The following is a 13306-nucleotide window of genomic DNA, read 5'->3' on the forward strand; positions in this document are numbered from 1 at the left end:
AGCAGACCTGCATTGTTAGAAATGTTGCACTACATCCTAGGCAGAAGAAAAATGATACTAGATAGAAGTATGGTTCTATACAAAGGAACGAAGAACACCAAAAATGGTAAGTACATGTGTATAATGTATATTTTTTTTATTATTTGAATTTCTTTAAAAAATAGTTATCTGTTTAGAAAAAAATAATAGCAGTGTATTTTAGGATTTATAGTGTATGTAAAAGTAAATGTATGTCAACAATAGCAGAAAGTCCAGAAAGGGAGAGATGGAAGTAAAGCTTTTATAATATGCATTAAATGCTATAATGTTATTTGAAGGTAGACTATGATATGTTAAAGATGTAAATTATAAACCCTAAAAGCAATGACTAAATAATAGTTATAGCTAATAAACCAACAAAGGAGATAAAATAAAATCATAGAAAATATTCAATTAATCCAAAAACAAGGCAGAAATAGAGAAGAATGCAACAAAATTCAGATGAGATGAATAGAAAAAAATAAAATGATAGATTTAAACCTACTCATATCCATAATCACAATAAATTTATTTATTTATTTATTTATTTTTTCACACTAAGATAATTTTATTTGTTCAAGGGCTCATATTGCAAGCACTAAACCAAGCATGGGCTTTGATTCTGTGAGCCCAGATTCACATATTTAGCAGGATAAAAGCAAACTGTGATCCATGTATATGGATGAAAAACTAAAGGCTCACGGTTAATCACATTGTAGTTTTAAATTTCTATAGCTTAGAAGCCAGAAGTCACAGGTCTTTTAGGTCTTTCTGGATGTCCCACAAAGTATCGGCACTTTTCTTGAGCTGAGCAACCTCATCATCCTTCAGCTTCTGGTTGATAACACTGGTTAATCCCCTAGCGTTCAGGATGCATGGAAGGCTCAGGAAGACTTCATTCTCAATCCCATACATTCCCTTCACCATTGTTGACACTGGATGAATCCTGGATAGATTTTTCAACATGGATTCAATGAGATCAGCCACACTTAATCCAATAGCCCAGTTGGTATATCCTTTTAGCTTGATGACTTCATAGGCACTTTCAACCACCATCTTGTGCACTTCCTTCCAATTTTCACTGTCATTGTCTGTTCCCATTTCCGGGTTCAGTTCCTGCAGAGAAACGCCTGCCACATTCACTCCACTCCAAACAGCCACACTTGAGTCGCCATGTTCTCCCAAAATCCATCCATGGCAGCTGCTGGGATGAATGCCAAGTTTTTCAGCCATAAAATAACGAAATCTAGCAGAATCCAGATTACACCCGCTTCCAATCACACGGCGTTTGGGCAGTCCACTTAGTTTCCAGGTAACGTATGTAAGAATATCCACTGGATTGGAGACCACAATTATGATACAATCAGGACTGTACTTGACTATCTGAGGAATAATGAATTTGAAGACGTTAACATTCCTCTGCACCAGGTTGAGCCGGCTCTCCCCCTCCTGCTGGCGGACTCCTGCGGTTACCACCACAATCTTAGAATTGGCAGTCACAGAGTAATCTTTATCTGCCACAATTTTAGGTGTCTGAAGAAATAAGCTCCCATGTTGCAGATCCATCATTTCTCCTTTGAGTTTATCTTCCAAAACATCCACAAGGGCAAGTTCATCAGCCAGAGACTTTCCCAGAATGCTGATGGCACATGCCATACCAACTTGTCCAACACCCACTACAGTGATCTTATTGTTTGGGACGGCTGCCTCTTCTTTTGCCACTGGTGCAATCAGTTTTTCCTTAAGAGTTGCCATTGTGCCCAGAGAGAAACGGCTGTAAGGGTCGCGCGAAGAAGACACCGTCAGCGGCAAGCGTCTCCTCCGGCCCAGGATCTGCAAGGAAAGAGCCATAATCACAATAAATTTAAATGGTCTTAACACCCTCAATTAAAAGGCAGAGGTTATTGGAATGGATTACAAAGGCAAATAGATTAAAGTAAAAGAATGAAAGAAGATAAAACATACTCATAGCAATCGTAAGAAAACTTTACTTCTGTGCATCAAAGAACACAACCAACAGAGTAAAAAGGAAACCTACATAATAGGAGAAAATATTTGTAATCATATATCTGATAAGGGGTTAGTGTACAGAATACATAAAGACCTCCTATAACTGAACAACAACAAAACATGATTAAAAATGAGGGAAGAACTTGAGTAGACATTTCTCCAGAGAACATATATGAATGGCCAATAAACACATGAAAAGATGTTCAACATCACTAATCATTAGTGAAGTGTAAATCAAAATCACAATGAGATAGTAACTTACACCCATTAGGATGGCTAATATCAAACAAACAAAAACCCAGGGAAATAATAAGTTTTAGTGAAGATGTAGAGAAATTGGAATCCTTCCTCGTACACCGCTGGTGCAAATGTAAAATGGGACAGCTACTATGGAAAACAGAATAGTGGTTTCTCAAAAAATTAAACATAAAATAATCATATGACCCAACAGCTCCACTTAATAGCTCTCAAAGAGGTATTTGTACACCCATGTTGAGAGCAGCATTATTGACAATAGCCAAAAGATGGAAGCAACCCACGTGCCCATTGACAGATGATTGTATTAACAAAATATCATACCTATAAAGATGACTGGGCATACAAATCTATATACATACAATGGAATATTAGCCTTAAAAAGTAAGGACATTATGACACATGTTATGACATGGATGAACCTTGAAGACATTATGATAGGTGAAATAAGCCAGTCACAAAAAGACAATTACTGTATGATTTCTCTTACATGAGGTATCTAGAGCAATTGAATTAAGAGAGAGTAGAAAGGTAATTGGCCAGGTGCTAGGGGGAAGGGAGAATGGGGAGTTTGTTTAACAGGAATGAAGTTTCAGTTTGGCAAGATGAAGAGTTTTGGAGATTAGTTGCACAACAATGTGCATGTACTTAACAATACTGAACTATATACTTTAAAATAGTATGTTAAATTTCATACTATGTATATTTTATCACAATTAAAAATAATAAAAAGGAAGGGAGAGTTGGTATATTAATAGTACACAAAATGGATTTCAGAGCAAATAATATTACCAGAAAGAAACAAGGCTATCTTACAACATCAAAGTGGTCAATTCATAAGAAGGAAAAAGCACACCATGTTCCTGGAAATACTAGCTTGAATGACCAATTCCATGATATATTTTAATAAAAATCACAGGACTTTAATGAACAAGAAAAAATATTTGGGGCAATAGAAGTAAAAAATAGAAAAAGAACATGTGGCATAAAATAGAAAAAAATAATCATCAGACGTTGACAGTACTACTTTATGTCAGAAGAAAATGGAGTGACATGTGCAAGACAATGAAGAACAGAAAATGTGAGCCAAGATTTTGCATTCAGCAAACCTGCCTCTCAATTGCAAAGGGTACAGACTATCAACATGTGACAATTTAGGAAAACTGGTCTCACAGACCTCCCTGAAAAAGTCTACTAGAGAACCAACAATGAACAAAGCAACCAGAGAGATATTTGTGGGGAGCGTTACATATATACATTAAATATATACCCCCCTTATCCGTGGGGGATATGTTCCAAAACCCCCAGTGATGCCTGAAACTGGATGGTACCAAACCCTCATGTGCTATGTATTTTCCCATACATACATACCTATGATAAAATTTTATTTATAAATAAGGCAAAGTAGAAGATTAACAACCACAATAATAAAATAGAACAATGATAACAATATACTAGAATAAAAGTTATGTGAATATGATCTCTGTCTCAAAATATCTTATTGTACCGTTCTCACCCTTCTTCTTGTGATGTGAGGTGATAAAATGTCTACGTGATGAGATGAAGTGAGGTGAAAGATGTAGGCACTGTGACTATAGTGTTGAGTTACTACTGACTTTCTGACAATATATTCATCAGGAGGAGGATTGTCTGCTTCCAGATGGAGGTTAACCACAGGTAACCGAAACTGTGGAAAGCAAAACTGTGGATAAAAGGGGATTACTGTAGGGGCACCTGCGTGGCTCGGTCAGTGAAGCGTCCAATTCTTGATTTTGGCTTAGGTCATGATCTCTTGGTTCATGGGATCAAGCCCTGCATTGGGCTCCATGCTGACAGCACAGAGCCTGCTTGGGATTCTCTCTCTCCCTCTCTGTATGCCCCTCTCCCTCTTGCTCTGTCTCTAAATAAACAAATAAATAAACAAACGAACAAAAAATTTTTTTGAAAAGGGGGCTACTGTAATTACTTGTCACACTAAGACTACATGAAGGCTTAGAGGGAGAGTAAAGTATCTAATAGCTCTATGCTCTGACAATGTAGATACAGCACAACTATTTCTTAATGGTGGGGGGAATGGAGAGATCATATAGAAAACATTTAAAAGTGGTTTTGGTCATCATAATGATGGCAGGATTGGTATTGTTATTCTGAGACTGCTGTGTACGAAATATGGGATAAAATAAATGAGTAATTGTGGAATATTCTCATCTATCATTCCCTGTGTCCTTGAGAACCAGGGCACTTGGCATGAAAGAGAAGAAATACAGATTTAAGAGGTTAATAAAAGCTCTATAATCCAATGTTCTCTCTCTCTCTTTCCTCTCCTCCCCCATATATTTGATAATTGTATATATATATATATATATATATATATATATATATGTAATTATATATATAATTATATAATTATATATATAATTGATAATTGTGTATATATAATTATACATATATAATTATATAATTATGTATATAATTATATATATATATATATATACATAAATATAAATATATGTTTGGATCCTGACATGAATATAATATATATATCTTTTTGACTAATCCTGGGCTCTTTTCCCTAAGGACATCACCAAATGGCTACCTAACTCACTAAATGTATCCACCATAAAGTAGCTATGACTGGTAATGATGTCAAGTGTTATTTTGTCCAAGACTGTCAGTATTTTAACAGGAATGATTCAGACACTCAGTGCCCTTGATCTAAGTAATCTCCTTCTGTGGTGGGTATTCGTATTGTCCTGTACATCATTCACACTTCCTTGTCAACCAGGTGCTGATTTTATGCTAGACTCAAGTGGCTATATGCCCGGCACACAAGCTATAATTCTCCCTCCCTTACCCTCTATTCTGGCTCTCACACACTCTCTCTCTCTTCATGGGCTTTCTTGTGTTCACTTCTTCCTGTATGTCTGAATTGTTCTTTTTGTTCTGCAGTTCAATTTCGTTAGTTTTTTTCCATGCATATGGCAGAAAATGCCTTACCAGAGCTCCCAAATTTACATGTGCCATACAGACTAGCTGTTTCTTAAAGCCTTTTTTTTTTTTTTTTAATTTGAGAGACACAGAGAGAGAGAGAATATTAAGTAGACTCTACACTCAGCCTGGAGCCCAGTGTGGAGCTTGATTCCATGACCCTGGGATCATGATCTGAGCCGAAATCAAATGTCAGACGCCCAACCGACTAAACCACCCAGGGGCCCCAGACTAGCTGTTTCTGAACTACAATTCTAAATTTCTGGGACAGAGAATCCTAGTGGCTCAGTTTTGGTTAGGGGCATTCTTCTGATCTAATCAGCTGTGTCTAGGGAGGGCTGTGTAGTACCAACATGACAGCAACTCTAAGAGCCACCCCTCTGAGTAGATAGGCTGGATGTAGCAGTCAGAGGTGTACATGGGTAAGGCAGACACCCCAAGAGGGTATTCACTACAAGCCTGACTATAGTTGACCCATTCTGGATTCCCACAGCTATACTCCCAGGGCTATGATCTTCTTAAAATTTTTTTAATGTTTATTCATTTTTGAGAGATAGAGACAGGGTGTTAGCAAGGGAGGGGTAGACAGAGAGGGAGATACAGAATCTGAAGCAGGCTCCACGCTCTGAGCTATCAACACAGAGCTCGATGTGGAGCTTGAACTCATGAACCGCGAGATCATGAGTCAGATGCTTAACCAGCTGAGCCACCCATGCGCCCCCCTCCCCAGAGCTATGATCTTCTTAAGGCCAGGGCCTTAAAGTGTTGCTGACTAATATAGATATCACAGAAGGACCTCCACATTTAGGTGGACGTGTTGGATATAATATCTGTCAGTGCCACATTCCAAGTCTTTCCAGCTGTCTGTCTTCTGGGCAGGTAGGATTTTATATTCTGGCATACCCTGAGGTTGGATCACACCATGTGATCAGTTCTGGCCAATAGGCTGTGAGCATTTAATGACTTATGAAAGGCCTTCCAAGATGGCCTTTTCCCTTTGCCATGAACATTGACAGTGTTTCAGACAGTGGATGTTTGGATCCTGACATGAATATTACAGTGCAATGGCCCTGCAATGGGCATGTAATATAAGTAGAAATAAGTCACTGAGATTCAGGGCTGTTTGTTAGCCTACCTTATTGACTGATACCATGTAAACAGGGCTGGGATCAGCATCATCTCTGGAAAAAAGTCACTTAAAGTCTAATTCGTAGTACTAAGTCGGTCACGCAGACTCCTCTCCCCTCCTCTGTTCTGAGCCTCCCATGAATTTTTTATCCTTACCTCAGAAAGAAAAGTGCTATTTCTTAGTAGTGATACCACCAAGAAATAATGGAGTTGAGAGCTTCTTTCTTGCTTGGATGGGGCTGGTGCCTAGTGGGGTGCATACATGGACCTTTTGGTTAAGGGTGTTTGGTGTTCAATCCAGCTCAGAAAGAGCTGTCCTTTGTTGAGACTCAGCCTGGTTTTTAGAAGGACAGGGCCTCAGGCAGGGAATGCAGCTTAACCAGATAAGGCTCCTGAAGCTGTCCCTCTTCCTGCAAAAGTCATAGAAGAGAGGTTTAGGAGTCTGGAAAGCCAAGCTGAAAGCATGGGTGCTCCAGCCCACATGCAGATCCCAAATGTGGGAATGCGATGTGATGATTTTATGAAATATAAAAGTCAAATGAATTTTTCATGAAGAAGTTATCTTCCCAAGATGCAATAATGGAAAATTCCTTTCAAGAACTGGTGTTTAGACCTCACAAAAATGCGCAGCAAATTGCATTGTGATTTATTTGTCAATGTTTTTATAGGTTAGGCGTTACTTTCTACCCCACAGCTGGAGTCAATTTTTAATATTTAAAAGTGGAAAGAAAGCAAAACCTAAACACGTCCAGAGCTGTCTGTTTTAGATTGAGCTTTTCCCAAACAGTGCTGTTTAGAACTGAACCCTGAGCATGGTCGGTCAGCGGCCAGCTGGCACTTACCTCCCTGCAACATAGAATTAAAATATCTGGGACTGGGCAGATTACATAGAAGACCTCCTAAATTGTAGTTGGTGGGCCTGGTGTTTATAACCACTTTCAAATGCATGTAGCCTGTCTGCCCTCCTGATTGAGGAAGGAAAGAGTCTTTGTGCTTTTTATTCTGGGTTTCCTTCTTGCTCAGAGCTCAAGGTGCTGTGAACGTAATTTTCAAGTTCAGTGGTTTCTGGCCCCCTTTGATGGCTGGGTTAGCAGGGATCCCACAAGACAGTCTCCTTCGTGATTTCCAGGACACCAATCAACTACAGAGAAGCAGCTTGTCCTCTCTAGACTTTTGACTTCCACGGGGTCTACTCTGGGAACTACTCAGGGCCCATCTTCCTGGGCCTGCAGGTGAAACCATGAGGCCAGCCTTGAAGGTGGGTTCTTACAGAAAGGATTCAAATCACAAGAGAACAAGCCATCAGGCCATAAAGCTTAACCCCATTACATATTCCCTTGGGCCCTGTCTCCAGGCTCAAACAGGGGCCTCATTATAACTGGTGATAAAGAATTCACAAAGCAAAACTGGGTCTGTGTTTTTGGGAACAGCACAGAATGGTGTCCCTAGAGCACAGCATTCATACCTCAGTGCATGGCACATCACACTTTGTGCTCAATTGCAGCCCCCATTGTTGAGGCCTCCAGGCTGGCACTGGCTGCTGCTAAGGCTGCCATGTGTGTGCCTACCAAAAAAGGATTCTGTAACATACAACATCTGGAAGGAGGAAAAACAGCACTAATTGTGACAGGCACAATCCCTTTGGGTAGGAGTTGATACCCTTCTGATGGAGGGGGTGTTTCTCTTTGCCCTCTCTCTTTCTGCTCCCTCCTGATCATTCTATAGCCAAGGCCCACAGGAGGAGTTGACCCATTTCCAAATGTGTGCTTTGGTCCAGCTAAATCAGCCAGTGGAGGACTTTTGGGGCTGCTGACAACATCCCCCAGTCAGGCTTTGAGAAGCACCAACAATCCATAGAGACAAGCTTTGGGTTACAAGGAGCCTCAGCAAACCATGGAAATGTAAGATGTGCCAGCATTTTAGGCTCAGCTTCAACTACCATGGACTTTTCCCAGGAACCATGCTCAAGGTCTTCAACAGGAACACCAGCATCAAGAGAACCCCTTCAATAAATCCCCCAATTCATAGCATCAACAAATGAAGGGCTGGGGAAGAGCAATGATTATTCCCCATCACAAAAGGATTTCTTGACTCACAAAAGGATTTACCATGGATTTCCTTTTAAAAGTGCACACTCCAAGAGCACCTATCACATGATTCAATTTAATGCACAAATCTCCAAGAACACACGCCATGCAGAGTAGAGTATATGGGCAATTGGAGCTAATGTGCAACAGAGCTGCCCGCCAGCAGGGGGAGCTCTTCCCCTGGTTCACAGATTACCCAATAGAAACTCCCTAAGGCTTAAAGAACAGGGAGTCACTGTCCAAAAGAACACAGATACCCAGTGGATTGGTCATTTTTCCTGAGGGCAATGGGGAGCCACTGAAGGATTCACGGACATCTATGGAATCGTACTGGGTCATCCTGCCTCTTTTGCTCAATATCTCTGACATCTTTGGGGAACACGTTTGCAAAAATGGTGTTCCCTGCATTTTCAACGTAAATGCATTAAAATGCATTACGGTGATGACCCGTGAATCTTTTTTAGGGACCAAGGGTAGGTTCTGGTTTAGGGGTGTTTCTCAGGAAGTGTAAAGCTTTGTTTTATTTTGTTGGGGGCGAGGAGAAAGATGGGCAAGAATGGGAGGGAGATGGAGGCAGAAATGCTATTGTTTTATGCTCCAGTGGTGCTCCAAACCTTGCAGCAGGCAGTTTGGCACTGAAAATGGTGCTGTTTGAAAGTTAATGGGCAAGACGTTCTGAGAAATGGGTTGTGGAGATAAGCATCAGGAGGAAACTGCACTGTTTGAAGTTTGCCTGCATCCAGGAAACCAAGAAAAGCAGAGCCACCCATTAGCTGGATTGCAACTCACACACGCACACACTCATGGAATCCAAACACTGTCCAAAGACAAACATCTCCCAGAAGCAAATGAAGAATGACTTTCCCCCCACCCCTAAAAAGAGCTGGGGAAATGGTATTTCCTTCCTGTGCTGGGGAAAAAAGTCACGATATTCTCGGAGAGAGATGTGAGTGAGCTCTGGAGGGCGAGAACTGGGCACCGTCCCTTTATTCCTGCTGAATGTTGATAATAAAAACAAATGTCTTGACTTCAGAGAGTTCCAAAAAGCATAGGAACCCAAGGGGAAGTGATGAAAATAAGAAATGAGTGTTGTCTTGAATACTTTATACCAGCATTAGGCCACTGTGATCTCCCTCCAGAGTGACTGCAATGGCTTTCCCACCTCTGGTCTTGATTACCTCCCCAATTTACCCTCCATAGTGCTGCCAGGAGGATCTTTCCCAATCAGAATCTGCTTAGAATCCTTCAGTGGTTCCCCACTGCTTACAGGATAAAGGCCCACCTCAGGCATAAGTGATGAGGCCCTCCATACTCCCCTCTCTGAGGTTACCTCTGAATCTCATGTCTTGCCCTTTCAGGAGGTCTTGTAGCTCCCTGAATGGACCGTGTTTTCAGTGGCATAGGAAAGGTAAACATTTCTGGGGGCATTGCAATGTACCTGGGTCCTTTCTCCTTACATAGGCTAGAATTTGTCCAGATTCCCGTCTCTGAGGGATCCCCACAGACTGGGCACGTGTTCTCTTCTGCTCCCCTTTGCTCTGCCCCCTATAGTTTCCACACTCACTCTGGATTTTTGCACACACCCAAGGCTCTCTTTTCACATCCCTGCTTCTGTTTTACCCTTCGGACAGTGAATTAGACATTATTTCATCAAGGAAGGCTTTTCTGACTACCCAAGACTCATAGGGACACCCCCGATATCGCCTTCCTTTGTCACCCTGTGCGTATCCCTACTGTACCTTTTGCATGCTGTGCATAATTACCTGATGATCTGTCCCTTGTCCCCTCTAGACTGCCAGCTCCACAGAAATGCAACTTTTCCCCTGCTATGTCCCCATTCCCAGTCTGTCATACTCTAGGAGCTCAATATTTTCTCAGTGAAAATATTCCTTTCCCCCAGACTATCAAAAGACTGCCTTGGCTTTTGGGGATAACTTTTTCTGGTCCAATAAAATATATTATTAATGATGCCACAGTTTGGCCTGTGCGTGGTGCATCCGTTGACAGATGGATCTGACTGCTTTATTTTGCTATAAGGAATATCCCTCCTTCTTCAAGAGCTCTCTCTCACAGGCACTTCCATTACCTTAATATTTTATTATGCAGCCATTTTTCAGGGTGTAAGGGCATTGTCTCTGTTAATCAAATGTCAGAGTAGAGTAGTCAAGGCTAGTGATTCACCTGGGATTCCAGGAATTAGAAAGCTTTGTTAACAGGTCATTTGAGCTGAGGCTATGTGATTACAGGTATTCAGTTCTACTTTTACGCAAAAGACTGTAAACAAATAGAGATCAGGGATTGCTAAAACATTTTCCAGGGGTGTCAGAGGGTCACAAAATTGAACATTCCGTTCACTTTCTTACATCCTATACATCTATAGGACCTAAGCTCTGCAGAATATTGAATCACCAGGTCAACGTTTGATCTCATCAGTCTGATAATTTACTACTGTCCAACTCCTGTAGATAGAGAAGCCTGCAGGATGCATACAAGCAGAGTATTAGATTACATCAAATACCCCATCCCCAACCACAGTGGACGCCAGAGAGATTATATGTTTGGCTCTAATGAATGCTCAGGGATGGACAAGGCCCTTGGAAGCTGAAGAGCTGCTTACTGGGAGTTTAAGGCCCACACGTCCTGCAGCCTGTCTACACATACAATGTGGCTGCCTGCCACTTACTGACTTTGTGGACCTTGGGAAAGTTACTTAAGCTCTCCATGCTCCATTTTCCTTATTTGTTCAAAGGGGGCAGTGACAATACCTATCTATCTCTCAGAGTTGTTGAGAGGATTAAATTAGCTGATGAGTTGCATAGAACGGTGCCTGACACTAGGTAAGCATCACAATAGATGTGAGCTATAGTTGTGACCATAACAAGAAGGGTAAACAGACTTTATCTCTGTTTGAGTTAACCCTGCTGTGGCGACCACGATAAACAACAGAGCAACATATCTTGTGTAAATGGTGTATATTTCATCAGGACATTGGCTGTTTGACCCCCTGGTTTGCTGGCTTTAGAAAGGATCTAGAAATGAAGGGGTTTCACCCGTCTGATCAGGCCAGAGTGAGCTGCGGGAACAGGCTTTCAGAATGTGGCCCTGTGGTTTCAGGACAAGGGAGCCACAGGCGAGTTCTTTTGCTTCTCAGATCAAGCAGTAGAGCATTCTGAACTCCAGCCAGTCCCAAGGGCTTCGTGATCTCAGCTCAGTCCTTGCTGCCAGCTTGAGTCCTCTGCAAACTGGAGCTGGCGTTGCAGATGCCACACAAGCTCCTTAGTGGAGCCAGTGAGACTGGATTCTGGGTGGCAAAGATTCCCTCTGGGGAGACTAGTGCAAAAGTATTTCTTCCCACAGGGTGTTTGAAGGCAGGTTGGCCCAGGAAGAGATGTAGTTAGAGAGAGCAAAGGAGGATGGTTGGGGAGGAATTCAAAGCCCCCCTCACACCAAAATGAGCTCAGATGAAGATAGCTCAGTGGGAAGATGGGAGGAGACACACAGGTTTGGGAATTAGCACTGACAGGACTTGTGATGGATTCGATGGGGTAAGGGAGAGAGTGAGAATGGCTCTAAGGCTTTTTCTTGGAGCATCTGGATGGCTGCACACCCCCTTTCCAGTCTGAGTAAGCTAGGGTGTCTGTGACAGCCCCATTGGACCCTCCACCATCACCCCGCTCATCAAACTCCCCTTCCCTCAGGACTGTCCCACTGTGCTTTAGAGGAACCAGGGTGACAGACACTTTGGGGTACCTTTCCTAGATGAAGTCTACTTCCATCCAGCAAAATCTCTAGCTGACTCCCCAGGGGAAGGTGCTGGAATGACGTCCATCCCTTCCCAGATGTAGGGTAGATGCCTACAGGAGAGGGGGCATCAGCTCCTTCTGCCTCCCACAGAGCGTCCTGCAGTGCAGTTTTAGAAACTAGGGTAAAGAAAAAGAGTGTGTTGCTTCTGCCTGAACAGCTATCACAGAATTGTGGCTTAGCCCAGGCTATGCAAGAGAGGCTGCTCCCTTCACTTAGCCACATCTCTTCCCTGTGTCTGCTCCCTCAGCCAGCACAACATCAGCAAACCAAAAAGGATAGTCTGAAGGTCTAATCTGCAGAAAATCCTTTCAGATCTGGAAGGAGTTAGTTATGTTTCTAGAAAGCTTCTACACAATCATCTTTCTCTTTCTCCCCCCACCCATACACACACGCACACACACACACACACACACACACACACACACATTTTATTTACAGTCCAGGAAAGACCCATACATTCTGAATATATACTCCACCCTCCCCACAAATCACTGTAAAATTCTAAAAAACCTACACATGCTTGTAAATAGATCACCCTTAAATGGAGCAAGGATCTCTGAATATCCCATGAGTCATGCAGCTAAAATGTCCCCCGGGAGCCCGAGTCGGCAGCACACATTTTCCCATAAAAAATTGAGTTCAGAGCTTTCCATGGCACCCAGCTCTATGCCAGGAAGAGCCCATCTGTGCGTAGTGGGGAAGCCATCAGTCAGGAAACCTGTGAGACCAGATGCTACGCCCTTCACCTGGTGGAAAGTCTCCCCAAGGAAGTCACTTAGGACAGCGAGGAGAGTCACGCTGCCAGAGTAGAAAGAGCAAACAGTCAAGGAATGCAGGCTCAGGTTCTAGTATAGGCTTTGTCCTGTGTTCCCCCAGGAAATATGCCTCCCTTCACCGGGCCTTTGTCACCTTATCTCTGAAGGGACGGGGCTAGACCAGATGAAATTCAACAGTGTCTGAGCTGCATATGTGCTGTACAAATGAAACATATTTTTTAAAGCCCAGATTCAGCTCCG

General features: G+C 42.3%; 1 protein-coding gene across 1 annotated transcript; it reads right to left on the reverse strand.

The window, feature by feature from the left end:
• Window positions 1-574: 574 nt before the first annotated feature.
• LOC122210659 (L-lactate dehydrogenase B chain-like) lies at window positions 575-1852 on the reverse strand. The gene has a single exon (XM_042923435.1). It carries the CDS (start codon window positions 1771-1773, stop codon window positions 769-771), a length of 1005 nt encoding a protein of 334 aa, XP_042779369.1. The 5' UTR covers window positions 1774-1852; the 3' UTR covers window positions 575-768.
• Window positions 1853-13306: the final 11454 nt, after the last annotated feature.

Source organism: Panthera leo, chromosome F2 (assembly GCF_018350215.1).
Source record: "Panthera leo isolate Ple1 chromosome F2, P.leo_Ple1_pat1.1, whole genome shotgun sequence".
NCBI classification, from domain to species: domain Eukaryota; kingdom Metazoa; phylum Chordata; class Mammalia; order Carnivora; family Felidae; genus Panthera; species Panthera leo.

What these genes read in the sequence shown, in the direction of transcription:
- LOC122210659 (XM_042923435.1), bottom strand. Translation starts at nt 1,773, where the DNA reads ATGGCAACTCTTAAGGAAAAACTGATTGCACCAGTGGCAAAAGAAGAG.